Below are 17,500 nucleotides of genomic sequence, written 5' to 3'. Positions count from 1 at the left end.
TTCCATTCCTCTGTTCTAGTTTGACTCGTCTGACCAGATCTCCTTCATGTTTAATACGTGTGTGAAACACATCTGATCCCCCGTGACCTCTGACCTCCATGAGCACACAGACTCTGCTGTCAGGAAGGAATCAGATCATTGAAGTTACACCAGAACCCAGAGGTCAAAGGTCACATTCCAGACAGAGAGTCAGCAGGTGGAGTCACATGACAAACACCTTTACTGAGTGGACCTTTGACACACACACACACACACAATTGGCGTTGCGTCTCACAGGAAGGTGTGTGTGTGTGTGTGTGTGTGTGTGTGTGTGTGTGTGTGTGTGTGTGTGTGTGTGTGTGTGTGTGTGTGTGTGTGTGTGTGTGTGTGTGTGTGTGTGTGTGTGTGTGTGTGTGTGTGTGTGTGTGTGTGTGTGTGGCGTACTCACAGTGATCCAGCTGGTCTCCAATGACGATGAGGAAAGCGATGCAGGTCCCAAAGGCGTAGACGGCGATGGCGACCTCACACAGCACCCCTGTGAGCTTCCCACAGGTGGTCCGGACGACCTCCTGATACGTGCCCTCATTACTGACCTGGGGGCGGAGCCAAGCACAACACATCATCAAAGCCTCGCCAGCCAGCAGCCTGACGTGATGACGGAGCCGATAACATTTAGCATCAACCATACTGGGATAGGCTCCACCCCCACGCCACCACCAAGGGGATGAGCAGGTTAAGAAGATAGAACAGGAAAGTTTGATGCTTCAGTGACAGATGTCCATTCATGTTAGGCAACAACTCTCAGGCAAACAACGTGATGGAGGGCGAGCAGAGTGAGGAAGAGGAGGAGAGGCACGCTGATGAAGGCCTTCACACCTTCACACCTGCTGACAGAGATCTCACCACTGTGTTAACGTACAGCGTGACCACAAAAATGTTGTTCAGTCAGATGACACAGCAACGCAGACAGGAAGTCACGTGACCTCACGACCTTCATGACGTGTGTGTGCTCAGTGAGAGCAGCAGGGGGCGATCTGAGTGGAGTCTGAGCCCGGGTTCCTCATCTCCCAGCAGGAAGTGAAAGTCTGTGCGTCTGCATTTCATCACAAATTCACCCACAGAGAATCGATGACTCATTACATTACATTACGATCATCTGGCAGACGCTTTTATCCAAAGCGACTTACATTACAGTTACCACCCTTCGCAGAGGGGGGAGCAATTGAGGGTTCGGTGCCTTGCTCAGGGGCACCTCGGCAGGGGCTCAAACCAGCAACCCTCCGGTTCCCAAGCGGAAGCTCTACCCACTGAGCCACTGCCTCCCACTAAACACTCAACGCTTCCACCTGACCTTCAGATCATCATGGAGTAGGAACATAGAGAGGATGATGAGGAGATGAAGAGGCACCCACCTTGGAGCAGTAACCCAGGATCACCAGCCCGCTGATGATGAACACCAGCATGAACTGAAACAGAGAAGAAGAAGAAGAAGCATCAGATGACAGATCCCCTGTCTCTCGCAGCGTGGAGAAGCTCCTGCACACACACACACACTCTGCTGAAGGCTCTGTAGAGCTCCTGCACACACCATCTGTAGTATGACTCCGGACACGACTCCTCCTGCCATGTAGAAGGCTGCGGGGAAGTTGAGCAGGCCGGCTCCCAGCGCCGCGTTCACCACGATGAAGACGGCGCCCAGACACGACACCCCCCCGCTCCCCCCGCTGTCCCCGCTGTCCGGCTTGAGGGCTCGGACAGAATCCACGCTGGGGCTCTGCAGGAGCCACGCCCTTTCTCCAGAGTCACAGCCCCCGTCTCCACCCAGGTCCTCAGTATCATTGTTCAGAGACATGAGTCAATAAGCTGTGGACGACCAGTCAGCCTCCAAGTCTGTGGATCCACGGGAGATGGAGTCCGGCTGAAGGAACCAGGAACCAGGGAGCCCAACAGACAAAAGGCAGCAGGTGTCCTCAAATAGGTTCTCAACAGAGGCAGCGTGATGGTGGAGCAAGTTAGTGATCTGCAACCAGATGATGTTTGAGTTCACACACACAGGAGGAAGAAGAAGATCTATGGGACAGAAAACTACTCTGATGTAAACTTGAAGGAGGAAGGACACACAAAGACTGAATGAAGTCACAAACATGGAGGGATGTTACACAACAGCTCCTCCTCTTCACTGACATGTGTGACTGTGTGAAGAGCACAAACCTTCATCCAAACTGGGCCATGGTGGTTTAAAGGCAAACTGCTGCTCAGGGACCTGAACGACACAGAGACTCTGCATTACTCTGGATTCATCATGTTAACATTCATGTGGAGCGTGTTTTACCAACCCGAGACCTTGCGTCCTCATATGTGGACATTACATTTTTTCTTCCCTACAACGTATAGATCTTTGTGCTTAACTTAAACCTGTTGTCCTCGTGTCTGGACATTCCCACTGCCCTTAGTGGTGTAAATACAGATTTGGGTTGTTTAAATCCCACAGCAGACAGTTTAATACTCTGTGTTCACACGTAATAGAGACATGTTTACAGAATAAATGCCCGGGTCTCAGCTCATTTCAATGGACGGTCCTCCTCTCCACTTTACCTGTGACCTGCTCTTATGTCATAACTTCCTTTACAGTTTGACTCTTTTGTTCAGACTAACAGCTGACTCAGCGACGTTCACAGCCATTGAGTCCTTTAACTGCTAACTAGCAAACGCCGGTAAACTAAACGCAAGGAGACTGAAAACGCCTCAAGTCCCCAAAGCAGAGCGTTCAGCCCCATGTTTGACTGATCTGCAGTAACCCGATCACCGTGAGGGCAGTCTGGAGGAGAACATGCGGTTAATGGGCTCTTTACCTTCAGCGTTCCTCCGCCGCAGCACCGAGCTCTGTGAGTGTGTGAGTGTTTGTGTGTGTTACTGTTTTGGTGTCCAGATGACAGTAGAAATAGCGCACATGTGACCCTACGTCACACCTCTGGAACTCTGGGTAATGTTAGCTCATAGCTTATAGCTTAGCTGTGCGTTAGCTGCCTTTCTATCCGATACAAGAGGGATAAGAGATAAAACAGCACCACCGCCCACAAATTCAACATTTGCTTTAATGACTAAATAGATTGAAAAACACGTAATATCTATTAAATGTACTACAGATATACAACACCGTCACAACTAGCTAAACTGTTAGCCGGTAGTACTGCATTACCCACAATGCACGTTGGGTTCATGCTTCGCTCATCACGATAAGAAAGAAAGACAACCTCTAACAACAATGGAGTGTTTCTGTGTTTACATTAGTTTAAACATAAAAGTCGCGTGGCTAACTGCGGCGCACTCGTCGGGTTTCTGCCTCTTTAAAGTCTAAAACCTTTCTGTGTAATTAGTAAAGCAACTTAGCGCAACTAAACCTTTATGGAGTCAAACATGAGGAGGCGCTGATGTCAGCTAGAAATAGATATTTACACGACCTTCACATTTTTTGGTGATATTTCTTGTAGGTCTTTGAACGCATCTCTGTTATTTCTCCTACAGTACAAAGATACTAAGTCCGGGGCGCAACAATAAAAGTCCCATCAAAGAGCTCAGACATCTACACAATAACACAATTTATACTTCAGGCAGGAGGGAGTTTAAAGTTCAAGTATCACATTAAACTTGGTGTCTCCAGCAGGATTACATCACAAACCACACAAGGGTAAAAACAGAAGTTCATTCTATTTTGTTTTATTGTTTATTCAGTAAGATATATAACCAGTGTGCTGTTAATCTGTGAGAATGTAAAAGATGGAGGCTAAGTGCCCATTAGATGAGACATGAGAGAGAAAGGCGAGCTTGGCGTTCCACCTCAGAGACGAACACACGTACATGCTGGAGCCCCACGCCCTCCTGCTGGAGGAGCTGAACGGTTTCACCTCAGCTGGAGCCCTGCTGATGTTTTATGACCCGACTGAACACGTGAGTAAAAGGAGCTGACTGAGGGAGTGCTGCTCTGTAACGGACTTTGAAATGCAAAAGTAGCTTCCTGGATGCTGCAGACGAGCTGATAGCAGGAGGAGAGACGGGGGGGAGGGGCTAAACAAAACGAGGCTGCATCGATGAATGACTGCTGACCTGATTGATGATACTGTACTGATTAAAAACAGAAAGTGCAGGGCTAAGAATCAGTGTCTGACCTCTTCTAAAGTGCCACAAAACCATGAAATCAAAGAAAAGTATTCACATCTTCTACCAGCGTTCACAGAGCGACACAGAGCAACACAGAGCAACTTCCAGGTGAAAGCAGCGTGGCCTGAAATGTTGCATTGCTTCGTGTTTGACAGCGAGCAGGCAGGAAACGAGCCAGACGGACAATAAATAAGCAGAGATAAGACGCAGGAGCTATCAGGAAGCCTGGGAGGGGAAATGACAGACAGGGATCCTCAGGGTCAAAGTTCATCTGGTGATCCATCCACTCAAGAAGAAACCTCATTAAATCTCTAAGATGTGATGGAGGGGGGGGGGGCATCATTTCATGGTGTGCCTCTACTTGGTGACGGCGTGGATGCCCTGGGCCAGTAAGCCCACGTTGCCCGAGGTTACGCCCGCCATGGAGATCCTGCCGTCCTTGGTCATGTAGACGGAGAACTCCTTAGTGAGGCGCCCCACCTGCAGGGAGACAAGACGGGTCAGCTCAGAACCACAGCAACTCAAACCTGTGTGTGTGCGTGCGTGTGCGTGTGTACCTGCTCTGGTTTGAGTCCAGTGAAGCAGAACATGCCGATCTGGTCGGTGACGTGCTGCCAGTTGTGGGAGGAGCCTTCCTTCTTCAGGCCGGCCACCAGCTGCTCTCTCATCTTGATGATGCGGTTGGCCATCCCATGGACCTCCTCCAGCCTGACACACACACACACACACACACACACACACGTTAAACCAGCCCGTGTCTCTTCCCCGTGTCTCTCTGGGTCACGCGTGTGCCGGCGTCTCGTACCACAGCGAGCGGAGTTCGGGCGTGTTGAGGATGGTGGTGGCGATGCGAGCTCCGCTGGTCGGGGGGTTGGAGTAGATGGGCCTGATGAGGATCTTCAGCTGAGACTCCACACGCTTGGCCTCGTCTGCGTCCTCACACACCACGGTGAAGCCTCCCACACGCTCACCTGCCAATCAGGTTGGGGACACGTCATACCTCCACCAAGGACAAACACGCACACTTTCAACAGGTTCATGACAAGGAAGGGGTTAACGACAGCGCCACCTTCAGGTCGACCAGGATCAAACTTGAATGGCTTCCTCCCTGATCGACTTTAATCACAGCATTACGTCACCGCCATCCTGTCAAACCTCAATATTTATATCTTATTACTTTGTTTTTCTGAGTCATGGGTCAATGACTGATCTTTACCACCGGGGGGCAGTAGAGCACCAAATACAGAAACTTTCATCTCACAGTAAAGTCTCATGTTTGATGGATGTGTGTGTGCCAGTGTGTGTGTGTTTGCGCGCGCGTGTTTGCGTGTGTGTGTGTGTGTGTGCGCGTATGCCTGTGCCTGTGCGTGCGTGTGTGTGCGTGTGCCTGTGCCTGTGTGTGTGTGTGTGTGTGTTTGCGCGCGCGTGTTTGCGCGCGCGTGTTTGCGTGTTTGCGTGTGTGTGTGTGTGTGTGTGCGTATGCCTGTGCGTGTGTGTGTGTGTGTGTGTGTGTGTGTGCCTGTGTGGCGCTCTGACTCACCGTACAGTCCCATGTTCTTGGCGAAGGACTGGGACAGAACGATGTTGTGTCCCTGCTCGATGAAGTGACGCACAGCCCAGGCGTCGCGGTCGATGTCTCCGCTGGCGAAGCCCTGGTACGCCATGTCGAAGAACACCAGCAGGTTCCTTTTCTGAGAGAACAAAACCAGATCAGACCCCGCACCAGAGAGGTGGGCAGGCCAGATAGAAGGGCCCGGATCTGGACCCGTCACCTGGTTCTGACCCGTCTCTGCCGGTCCACACTCACCTTCACGATCTCTGCCATCTCCTTCCACTGCTCAGGCCGGGGGTCCACACCGGTGGGGTTGTGGGCGCAGGCGTGCAGCAGGATCACGCTCTGCTCTGGGATGTTCTAAGAGTGAATGAAGATCAGGTGCTCGGGTCAGAACAATCACACCTGCTGCTCACAGGCTGAGGACCTGAGGGAAGACTGCGCTCTTACAGAAATGTCCTCCATGGCTCCTTTGAAGTCGAAGCCGCAGTTGGACGGGTCGTAGTATCTGTAGGCTTTGAGCTGCATGCCTGCGTCTCTGAAGATGGGCGTGTGGTTCCCCCAGGAGGGCTTAGGCAGGTACACGTCTTTAGGACCGCCGTGGAAGCGACCCTGCAGAAGAGCAGAGACACGGTGAGCTGAAGCAGAGCCACGCCTCGTCTGAGGCTGTGGAGAGAGCTGTGAAGAACAAGCTCACCAGGAAGTTGGCTCCGATCCGCAGGGACCCAGTTCCTGAGATGGTCTGGACAGTGATGCTCTGTGAAGAGAGGAGAGCTGATGAGCGGACGTGGAAGGATGGAAGGAAGGAAGGAAGGATGCACTCTGGCACCTCCAGGGAGAGGAGTAATGTGCAGACTCTCTCTCTGTCTCTCTCTCTCTCACTCACTCACCCTCTTGACTCTCGCACTCACTCTGACTCCCCCCCTCCCTGTGCAGTTTGGTGTCACTCACCCTGACTCTCACTCAGTCACTCTTTCACTCCCTCCCTCTTCCTCCCTCCCCCCTCCATGTGTGGTTTGGTGTCACTCACCCTGACTCTCACTCAGTCACTCTCTCACTCCCTCCCTCTTCCTCCCTCTCCCTCCCCCCTCCCTCCCTCTGTGGTTTGCTGTCACTCACCCTGACTCTCACTCAGTCACTCCCTCTCACTCCCTCTCACTCCCTCCCTCTTCCTCCCTCTCCCTCCCCCCTCCCTCCCTGTGTGGTTTGCTGTCACTCACCCTGACTCTCACTCAGTCACTCTCTCACTCCCTCCCTCTTCCTCCCTCCCCCCTCCGTGTGTGGTTTGGTGTCACTCACCCTGACTCCCACTCAGTCACTCCCTCTCACTCCCTCCCTCTTCCTCCCTCTCCCTCCCCCCTCCCTGTGTGGTTTGCTGTCACTCACCCTGACTCTCACTCAGTCACTCTCTCACTCCCTCCCTCTTCCTCCCTCCCCCCTCCGTGTGTGGTTTGGTGTCACTCACCCTGACTCTCACTCAGTCACTCTCTCACTCCCTCCCTCTTCCTCCCTCCCTGTGTGGTTTGCTGTCACTCACCCTGACTCTCACTCAGTCACTCTCTCACTCCCTCCCTCTTCCTCCCTCTCCCCTCCCTGTGTGGTTTGCTGTCACTCACCCTGACTCTCACTCAGTCACTCCCTCTCACTCCCTCACTCTTCCTCCCTCTCCCTCCCCCTCCCTGTGTGGTTTGCTGTCACTCACCCTGACTCTCACTCAGTCACTCTCACTCCCTCCCTCTTCCTCCCTCCCCCCTCCGTGTGTGGTTTGGTGTCACTCACCCTGACTCTCACTCAGTCACTCTCTCACTCCCTCCCTCTTCCTCCCTCCCTGTTTGGTTTGCTGTCACTCACCCTGACTCTCACTCAGTCACTCTCTCACTCCCTCCCTCTTCCTCCCTCTCCCCTCCCTGTGTGGTTTGCTGTCACTCACCCTGACTCTCACTCAGTCACTCCCTCTCACTCCCTCACTCTTCCTCCCTCTCCCTCCCCCCTCCCTGTGTGGTTTGCTGTCACTCACCCTGACTCTCACTCAGTCACTCTCACTCCCTCCCTCTTCCTCCCTCCATCCTCCGTGTGTGGTTTGCTGTCACTCACCCTGACTCTCACTCAGTCACTCTCTCACTCCCTCCCTCTTCCTCCCTCTCCCCCCCCCCTCCCTGTGTGGTTTGCTGTCACTCACCCTGACTCTCACTCAGTCACTCCCTCTCACTCCCTCCCTCTTCCTCCCCCCTCCCTGTGTGGTTTGCTGTCACTCACCCTGACTCTCACTCAGTCACTCCCTCTCACTCCCTCCCTCTTCCTCCCCCCTCCCTGTGTGGTTTGCTGTCACTCACCCTGACTCTCACTCACTCACTCCCTCCCTCCCTCTTCCTCCCTCCCCCCTCCGTGTGTGGTTTGGTGTCACTCACCCTGACTCTCACTCAGTCACTCTCTCACTCCCTCCCTCTTCCTCCCTCTCCCTCCCCCCTCCCTGTGTGGTTTGCTGTCACTCACCCTGCCACTGCTGAGGACCTGGCTGTCAGTCCCCAGAGCCAGCTGAGCACAGGCCTTGGTGAAGTCTCCCAGGCCTCCGATGGGCAGGTACTCCTTATCCAGCTGCTTCGCTGCAACAATCTCCTCAGCCTGCAGAGAAGAGAGGAGGAACTCTGTAGTTAACTCAATAGATGCATGATGATGATTGAACACGCGTGTCAAACCCGGCGTACCTTGCGGACACTTTTGAGGACGAAGGGTTTTCCCTGGTCATCCCTGTAGGCCCCCACCCCCAGGTTCATCTTCTTGGGGTTGGGGTCTTTCTTGAAGGCCTCGGTGACCCCCAGGATGGGGTCGGGGGGGCCCATCTGGACTCCACCCCACCATGAGCTGCAGAGACAGGAAGCAGGCGGTCACTGCAGTAAAACCTCTGGTCAGGCTGCAGCTCGAGCACACGTGACCCTCAGCTGCTCTATCATGTGAGCCACCAAACACACATCATCATCATCATCAAACAGGTCCAGAGTCCAGCTGAGCAGGAGGAGAAGCCTCAGAACAGAACCCCCAACACACGGATCAGAACCACAGTCCGTCGGCTCATCATGACAGATTTGATCAGATTTCTTTTGATAGTTTGATTTTCTTCCTCTTCTTGTTTTGTTCTCCCTTAACTGGATCAGTGAGGCCCTGAGCTTAGACTGGCAGGCTGAGGCTAATCCTGCCCAGCACAGAGGTCCAGTCTGTCCGCTCTGTAAGTGGATTAGAGGAACAGGAAGGGAACAGGTTTCACACCACAGAGTCCTGTTTGTCATGTCAGTGACCTTTGACCTCAAACCTATCCATGTGTAGTTAATAATGTGACCCTGAGGACACATGCCTGCTGGCTGCTGTACGGCTCACATGTCTGACACACACACACACACACACACACACACACACACAGAGAGACACACACACACACACACACACACACACACACACACACACACACACACACACACACACACACACACACACACACACACACACACACACACACACACACACACACACCTCTCTCAGGTTTCCTCCTCCACAGTCTGCAGCTAAACTTAGGAGGCCTTAAAGCTCTGCAAAGGTCAAAGGTCTCCTTAACTAAAGATCAGAACACTGGGCCTGGACATCTGGGCCCACAACAAAGGTAATGACCTCTGACCCAGATTCTGACATCGATGGAGAAGTTTGTACAGCGGTTGCATCATCTTCATCATCTCCATCATCATGGGCTGGGTGTGGCAGTGGAGAGTGTGTGAGCTCACACACACTCAGAGAGCTCACACACTCAGGCTCAGTGATGAGGAAGGACGAAGCCTCTAACACACAGAGCAACAGGGACAGAGCTGCTTTGTTTACATGTAAACGGGTCAGGGACATGAACAAACACACGGGCAGGATCAGGGTCCAAAGGCTCCAGAGGGCTAATCAGCCTCAGATCAGGACCCTGGACCTGGACTTGAATGACTGCTCTATCTGCTCTGCTCTATCTGCCCTCTACATGAGACAGTCAGTCAGGCTCAGTTCATGTTTCAGTCCAGCTGCTCTATAAAAGGTAACTCTGCAGACAGAACCGGAAGTGAATACATAGAGACACCAACCGAGCCTGTCCTCAGTCTGAACGTTCACGTGCCACACATTAACCAATCAAAGATGAGGGCGGATCACCTCAGCCAATCAGCTGGGCCCAAAGTGTCTGAGTACTGTTCGGTAAAAGAGTTAAGACTTTAACGAACTAAAGCAACGATTAAAACACAACATGACATGTACGACACATTTATACTATCGATCCGGTTTAGATCAACCTGAGGCTCAGCGCGGCGGAGCTTTGACAGGAAACTCTGCTGCTGCGTGACTCTGATGGCGATAGAGCCGCGACAGAGCAGTGACAGCTGCTCAGCCTCAGCCGTCAGAGGTCACAGCTGGCCCGCAGCAGCAGCAGGTTCTGACCCGCGGGGCGGCCCCTGTTGATCAGCTTTGATCAGAGCTCACATCCGGGGCCTGTGGCACCACGTGACCCCTGTCTGCGTTAGCTAGCGGGCTAACGGCGCGCGGATACCGGCATAGAGGTCATTCTGTGTCGTTTACCGGGACTTAACCCCGTACGGAACCGACGGTACCGGACGCGTTCACCGCTCGCTCACGCGCATCTGAAGCTGCTGCGGCGCCACCGCGGCACGAGCCGGGCTCAGAACCCCGCAGAGTCGCGACTCGGTCCGGTCCGGTCCGGTGTGTGGAGCTCACCTGTTCCGGGCGGACAGAGAGCCCAGGCAGGGCGCCAGGTGGCCCAGAGAGAACAGCGCCTTGTGGGACTTGAGCAGAGCCATGACGGAGCTGCGGCGGGGAGTCGAACCTGCGGGGATGTGGACGGTGGTGAAGGACACGCGCACGCGCACTATGCCACTCCGGATACGCGCTGACGTCACAGCAGAGCACGCACGGGGGTTTTATTACAGTAGAAGAAGAAGAAGAAGAATTACAAACACGGGTAGAGTTTGGAGGTCAGATTCCTGTCTGTGATCGTTCAGTGTAACTTTATCATCCTGATGACGTCACTCAGAGGTCAGCTCAGGTTTATGTTGCTCTTCATTTAGTCTTGTTGCTACAATTATAAATAAAGTTACTGAAAAAGGTCGACAGGTCGATCGCGAAGGCAATGTGGGTCGATTGCATCGCATCCCAAAAAAAAATTAAATAATATATATATATATATATATATTATATATTTTTTAAGCATATCGTTAAAAGTTCCCGAGCTGAAAAAGTGTGGACACCCCTGATGTAGAGCAAAGCTGCTGCTCTGTAGAGTTGAACACAAGCTCGATGCTAACGGCCCATTGTGTTGACCCCTGACCTTTGATCAGGGAAGCTCATGGTTTCTGGCCCGGTGCAGCGTCTTGACCACAGTGATGTCACACACACACACACTTTCATATGACATCATATCATACCATATGACATCAGAATGCAGGTGACGCTGTGCTGATCAGGCTCAGCGGTGCTGTAGTGACTCGTTCTGTCCAGCTGATGGCAGTGTTGCACAGTTTGGGGCTGAACTTTCATCTCGTCCATCTTCTCTCCTTTCTGCCTGTCAACGCGCGATCAAAGCTGTTTTCTTGCATCGTAATGTTGTCTTGTTAAACACAGTAGATGTTGAAGTGTAAGTGAACGCATCAGGAGTCACAGCTGTCACTCTGCAGTTAGTTATTCATCTTATTTACAGATACACCTTGTTTAATATGTATAATGAATCTAAAGAATCTATAAAGGTCTCCAGAGGAGGGAACAGTGAAGAGGATCCTGAGGAGCACAGAGCTGAAAGGAGCTCTGAGAGAAGACCAAGGATCACATGAAGCCATCAGAGAGGAAGAGTGACGTCTCAGCTTAGAGAGACCAGAGCACCCAGCACTAAGACCCCAGCACTAAGACCCTGTGTGTGAGAGAGAGTGTGGGTGTGTGTGCTTCTGCTGCAGAGATGTGTGTGTACTCTGTGTATTCTTTTGCAGTTTCTTCATGGTCTTTGATCCTCTGTGTGTCTGTGGAGGATAAAAGAAATCAGTACCACCCAAAAATAGCTCCATACATATAACCATACACACACACACACACACACAGATTTTCTAGGTCATCTAATTTCTCCAAAACAACATCAGAGCCTAATGAAGAAACACTACAGAGGATAAAGTCTCATTTAATATTCATCAACAAAAAGCAACTTTGTGTGTTTGATTCTGACACAAACACAGATTCAGATCTGCTCTTCATTTAGAAGAGGGGATCAATCATGTAAGTGATGGTTGATAAAGGATTAATAAAGGCTTGTTCCAGTACCATGATACACACACACGCACACACACACACACACACACCAGCACAGTGATTACACACTCTGCATGAAAACACCCCACATGTGATCGCCTGGATGATGAGATGGCAGACACTGACAGGACTGTGTGTGTGTGTGTGTGTGTGTGTGTGTGAGTGAATGACAGACTGATTCTCTCTGATCTGTGGGTTGTACTTGCTTGTCTCATTTCTCTCAGTGGGACTGATGTGTGTGAGGGAATCAGAGCGGATATAAGTCCACTTTTCCTTGTTGTCAGCAGTTAGCAGCTTGGACGAACACTGTGTGTGTTTGTGTGTGCGAGCGTGTGTGTGTGTGTTTCTGTGTGCGCGTGTGTGTGTGTGTGTGTGCGCGCCTGTGTGCTTCCCACATGTATATAAAGACATTAAAGATAAACCATAATGCCCAGGAAGTGAGCACTGAATGTGTGTGTGTGTGTGTGTGTGTGTGTGTGTGCTTGCTGTGCTTTAAAGAGAGAGAGTTTAATTAAAGATGAAGTGCTGCTGGTTTATTGATGGCAGGTGGACGTTCTTCATGCTGAGTCGTCCTGCAGAGAGAAACGTTTCTGTTCTGAGGAAACTGCAGCAGAAACATCAGGAGGTCGGGATTTCTGGACTGTTTTCTAGAGAAAGTGAGATCTGTTCTTCCAGATGTCAACAAGCCTAAAAGATAAAGACCAGCAGACATGAGCACACACACACACACACACACACACACAGAACAGAGTGATGAGTTACTGACAAAAAAGAGAAACCCACTGAACATTTCCCTGTTTGACTTCTGTGTTGGTGCATCTGCATGTGAGGGTGTGATGGACAGACACACACACACACACACACACACACGTACAGACACACGTACAGCCGCTACAGGAGCTCTTTGTTAATACATCTTTATTTATTCATTCACTTCATAACATCTTTATAGAACAGCACAAATAAAATAAAATAATAATAATAATTATAAATTAAATTAAATTAAATTAAATTAAACATTTTTATGTGGTCAATGGGGATCAAACAATAATATGAGAGAAATGTTTAAGTACAAATGCATATAGAAATGAACAGAAGTAACCTTCCTTATATTCTTTGTTTCCTTTTGTTATCTCAGGATGAATCTCTAACGTAAAAAAAGCTACAACAACAGGGCCGGAGCTACACTTCTGCTTTGCAGAGCATGTCAGCTGTCACGCTAAGGTCAGGGGTCACAGGTCACAGGCGAGGTCAGGACGGGGCATGCAGCAGGTCAGGAGGAAGAGGAGGAGCTAGGGGGTCACGGCGTCCCGGCACAGGACGATCTGCAGCTCTGCGCGGTAGAGCTTCCCCCCGTCTGACAGAGCCATGATGCTCTTCTTGTAGCCCACCAGTCCGGACGCACTCACATCCTGAGCAGCACAAACACACACAGCTCACAGGAGGCCGGCGCTCTGTGATCACTTTATACTCAATCCATCAATCATCAACGATCCCTGCTTACCATTTTGTGCTTCTTGCAGAGATCCTTCAGCAAAGCGTCCAGCTCGTGCTCGTCTATGTAACCGTTACCGTCCTGATACCAGAGACAGGAGAGATCAGTGAAATGATTCTACACATGCTGGATCTACGTGTGTGTGTGCAGAACGTAACCCAGGGAGACCCGGGCGTCACCTTGTCATAGAAAGCAAAGAGGGCATCAAACTGCTGGGCGGTGAGCGTGACGCCCTGTGGGAGAGAAGACAGAAGGCCCAGATGTGACAGACGCACTGTGATAAAAGCCACAACTCATATCAATCCACACAGATTATGATAAGTGAGATTAGAGTTGAGTTAATCCTGATCAGACAGAATAATCCTCCTCCCAGAGGAATGCTTGATCTGCTTCTGTTAGATACACCAGAGAATATAGAAGATTTATCTGCATGCTAACTGTCCAGGAACAAACACATCACAACTCAACACGTCTATAAATATGTACATCTACATCTACACATCTACATCTACACATCTACATCTACACATCTACATCTATACATCTACATCTACACATCTACATCTACACATCTACATCTACACATCTACATCTACACATCTACATCTACACATCTACATCTACACATCTACATCTACACATCTACATCTATACATCTACATCTACACATCTACATCTATACATCTACATCTACACATCTACATCTACACATCTACATCTACACATCTACATCTACACATCTACATCTATACATCTACATCTACACATCTACATCTACACATCTACATCTACACATCTACATCTACACATCTACATTTACACATCTACATCTACACATCTACATCTATACATCTATATTTACATCTCACTCTATACTCTATACTCTATACTCTATGTCTCCTGTCTGTTTGGGTCTCTGGGACCTGATGAGTCTGAACCAGAACACGGTGTAAATGTTCTACATACTGTATGAACACAAAGAGTTCAACCAATTTCCTCCTGTCTACTATTTCTTCTAGCGTCTCAAAGTGGGGGCAGCGAACAAATGTACAGACAGGAGGACGACAGGTTTAAGTGAAGCACAGAGATGTTTAATCTGTAGGGAAGAGAAAACCTCACGTCCACATCCGAGGACGCCGGGTCGATCTGTGTAATGAAATATAAACTCTGTCCTGCTGTTGTTGTGTCGTGCAGTCAGACGTTTAATTCCCAGACGAGGTTTTAACTTAAGCAAACAGCGTTTGTGTCCATATGTCCTCGCTGCTCTCAGCTCCTCTAATCCTCCTGCACTGAATCCATGATGATGTCGCTGCATTAAAGCGACTGACTGTGGCTCCAGTCTGTACGTTTACATGACATCACATTGATATCACACTCATGAATCCAAGATATGGACATTTATATACGCTGATAAGAAGCAGAATGAGAGCAGAAGCCTGAACGCTGTCACACGTGAAGGTAAACATGATGTGTATCTGCAGACATGTCAGCCTGATTGACAGCTGAGAGCTTCACCTTTCACACATTGATTGTTTATGGATTGGCTCGTCAGATTGGGAGTTGAAAGGTCGTCAGAATGAACCTAAACTCTCCCAGCCTCATCTTTCCTGTATAACAGGAAGTCTCAAATGACAAACTTTTAGTTGGATCAATGCGCAACTCGTGTTTCCTCAGCGAGCAGCCGGCCGGGCAGAGACACAGCTGAGCTCATCCACATCCTCATCATCATCCTGCCTTCATCTTCATCAGAGCACTGAGAGCATGAAGACAGGATCAGTGTGTGTGTGGCTTCATCTTACCTCAAACTTCAGCAGGAAGTTTTCCTCAACAGGCAAAAGCCTGCAAACAAAGACAAAGCTTTCTGTTTGTTTACATCCTTCAATAATTATAAAATGTAAGGAACCAAAGATAAATGTTGAGTTTAGAGCTCATAGAGATCTGATCTGCCTCACCTGGCCATCTCAGACAGGCCCAGCTTCCCATCTCCATTCAGATCAAACATCCTCAACTGCACAGAGAGAAGATCACAACATGAAGCCTTCATCATCCTCCTCTTCATCATCCTCCTGTCCCGTCATGTATGACCCGTCATGTATGACCCGTCATGTATGACCCGTCATGTATGACCCGTCATGTATGACCCGTCATGTATGACCCGTCATGTATGACCGTATGAGGCTGCAGTCAGGAGTGTGAGCTCAGTTGTGTATTAGCAGCACTGAATGTAAACACACACTTCCCTCACTCAGAGTTTATGTTTGATTTCTGGCAGAAAGAGCGAGGAGACGTGTGTGTGTGTGTGTGTGTGTGTGTGTATGTGTGTATGTGTGTGTGTGTGAGCCAGAACTCAATCAACACTGCTGATCTGACAAAGTGTCATTTCTGCTCCTCTAAGTCATCAGTGTGTAGATGTTCTTCTTCTCTGATGGACCCTCATGGATCCATGTGGTTGTTTCTTCTACAGCACAAAGATAGAAGTTCTGCCCTCCACAATAAAAGCTCAGCGTATCTCCTGGTTCACTAACAGAACTGTGTGATGATGTCATGAGGCTCACACCTCCTCACTTCTCTGTTCTTCTCTACATGAGTGCCGTGTAGGAACACCAGGGTTCCTCCTGCAGACAGTAAAGTGTACAGCAGCTCCATGTTTGGTTCCTGACCCTTCCAATCACATGGTGGCCATTCATGTATGAGTTTCTCCTCCTCTGCAGCAGATACTCACGATGGTCTGTGTGTACTCTATGAGCTTCTTGTCATCGTAGTCTCTGTTGGCTCTTTTCAGGAGGTCGGACAGGAAACCCTGCAGAGAAACGCCCATCAAACACTGCAGGTATGAAGGACTGAGCACAGGAGGGTTTGGTGTTTACTTTACCTTCAGCTCGTTTGACTCGATGTATCCACTACGGTCGGTGTCATACCTCCGCCAAGCCTGCAGAAGGAGAGAGCATGATGTCGTGTTAGCTCTGTGTATCCAGGAGAATGAGAGGAGACGCTTCTTCAGTTCTGGACTGAAGATGTTTAAGATTGACTTTCCCTTGGCTCACATCCTGTCCTCACATCCTGTCCTCACATCCTGTCCTCACATCCTGTCCTCACATCCTGTCCTCACATCGTGTCCACACATCCTGTCCTCACATCCTGTCCTCACATCCTGTCCTCACATCCTGTCCTCCTCCATGCTACCTCAAGTCTCACCAGTAGGAGTCGCAGGATAATTGTGCAACCAAGCCAGAAGTAACGCCTCACATCCTGTGACATGTGACCAACTGTCCTCTTGATTCTTCTCTGACCACAGCCCGCCCTGACTCCAGGATCTAGTCTGTCCCTGCAGGTCCAGGCCCTCCTGCTGTGGTTTCATATGGGTCAGGCCCTGACGTGGCCCCTTATCAAAGATGGATCCCTGAACCGCTGCTGCTGAAAGCTGCGCCCATTCATAATGTATGTGTGAGAACGCAGAGCACCCTGAACACAACACGGCTGCAGCATGAACGTGTGTGAGTGTGTGTGTGTGTGTGTGTGTGTGTGTGTGTGTGTGTGTGTGTGTGTGGGGGTGTGTGTGTGTGTCTGTGCATGTGTGTGTGTGTGTGAGTGTGTGTGTGACAAAGTGGTACGGTTTGGAGAAAATAAGTCAAACTGTTGGGAGAATAAGTCATCAGTCATATCTCCAAGAAACAACGTTCGGAAAAAAAATGTTGAAGAATAAAATTGTTATATTTTCAGAAGTGCTGGGATTTTTCAGATGAAAACACAAAACATGAGAAGAGTAAAGAATAAAGACTAAACGGACATCAGCGGCTGAGCCTGACTTCATACTTACAGCCATGAACTGAGTGCTGGAGCCCACAAACTCTCTGAAGCACAGCAGGAAGTTCTCCTCTGTGGGCAGAATCTGGGCCAGCTGGAGACACAGAGAGACACACACACACACACACACACACACACACACACACACACACACACACAGTCTCAGCTGCAGCAGCCTGTGTATCTGA

General features: G+C 50.1%; 3 protein-coding genes across 3 annotated transcripts in view; all 3 read right to left on the bottom strand.

Annotated features, from left to right (window-relative positions):
• The window catches only part of slc38a7 (solute carrier family 38 member 7), a 5,646-nt gene extending 2,727 nt beyond the window's left edge, over window positions 1-2,919 (bottom strand). The window contains exons 1-5 of the mRNA XM_076167623.1: window positions 2,832-2,919; window positions 2,191-2,242; window positions 1,568-1,999; window positions 1,392-1,445; window positions 428-572 (exon numbers count right to left, since the gene is read on the bottom strand). Of these exons, the coding sequence (XP_076023738.1) occupies window positions 428-572; window positions 1,392-1,445; window positions 1,568-1,831 (463 nt within the window). The 5' untranslated portion in view covers window positions 1,832-1,999; window positions 2,191-2,242; window positions 2,832-2,919. The remainder of the gene's footprint in view (window positions 1-427; window positions 573-1,391; window positions 1,446-1,567; window positions 2,000-2,190; window positions 2,243-2,831) is intronic.
• A 765-nt stretch (window positions 2,920-3,684) lies between these two features.
• LOC143013908 (aspartate aminotransferase, mitochondrial-like) lies at window positions 3,685-10,595 on the bottom strand. The gene is made up of 10 exons (XM_076167620.1): window positions 10,439-10,595; window positions 8,395-8,551; window positions 8,183-8,311; window positions 6,387-6,446; window positions 6,140-6,301; window positions 5,945-6,049; window positions 5,678-5,828; window positions 4,943-5,108; window positions 4,695-4,845; window positions 3,685-4,617 (listed from the first exon to the last, which is right to left on the bottom strand). The coding sequence occupies exons 1-10, from the start codon at window positions 10,519-10,521 to the stop codon at window positions 4,495-4,497; spliced, it is 1,287 nt and encodes a 428-aa protein (XP_076023735.1). The 5' UTR covers window positions 10,522-10,595; the 3' UTR covers window positions 3,685-4,494.
• A 2,450-nt stretch (window positions 10,596-13,045) lies between these two features.
• The window catches only part of LOC143013910 (calretinin-like), an 8,460-nt gene continuing 4,005 nt past the window's right edge, over window positions 13,046-17,500 (bottom strand). The window contains exons 4-11 of the mRNA XM_076167621.1: window positions 17,326-17,406; window positions 16,381-16,437; window positions 16,231-16,308; window positions 15,461-15,516; window positions 15,308-15,347; window positions 13,688-13,741; window positions 13,518-13,589; window positions 13,046-13,425 (exon numbers count right to left, since the gene is read on the bottom strand). Coding sequence (XP_076023736.1) covers window positions 13,306-13,425; window positions 13,518-13,589; window positions 13,688-13,741; window positions 15,308-15,347; window positions 15,461-15,516; window positions 16,231-16,308; window positions 16,381-16,437; window positions 17,326-17,406 — 558 coding nt within the window. The 3' untranslated portion in view covers window positions 13,046-13,305. The remainder of the gene's footprint in view (window positions 13,426-13,517; window positions 13,590-13,687; window positions 13,742-15,307; window positions 15,348-15,460; window positions 15,517-16,230; window positions 16,309-16,380; window positions 16,438-17,325; window positions 17,407-17,500) is intronic.

The sequence above is a fragment of the Genypterus blacodes genome, unplaced genomic scaffold, assembly GCF_046128005.1.
Source record: "Genypterus blacodes isolate CSIRO-AG114 ecotype Tasmania unplaced genomic scaffold, CSIRO-AGI_Gbla_v1 ptg000166l_1, whole genome shotgun sequence".
In the NCBI taxonomy this organism is placed as follows: Eukaryota; Metazoa; Chordata; class Actinopteri; order Ophidiiformes; family Ophidiidae; genus Genypterus; species Genypterus blacodes.
Note: the sequence above shows the minus strand (reverse complement) of the source record. Positions and strands in the feature narration are given on the sequence as shown.

What these genes read in the sequence shown, in the direction of transcription:
- LOC143013908 (XM_076167620.1), bottom strand. Translation starts at nt 10,521, where the DNA reads ATGGCTCTGCTCAAGTCCCACAAGGCGCTGTTCTCTCTGGGCCACCTG. An exon ending in TCTCTGTCCGCCCGGAACAG is followed by an intron (nt 8,552 to 10,438) that starts GTGAGCTCCACA and finishes CTGTCTCTGCAG; the next exon opens with CTCATGGTGGGGTGGAGTCC. An exon ending in TCCTCAAAAGTGTCCGCAAG is followed by an intron (nt 8,312 to 8,394) that starts GTACGCCGGGTT and finishes TCTTCTCTGCAG; the next exon opens with GCTGAGGAGATTGTTGCAGC.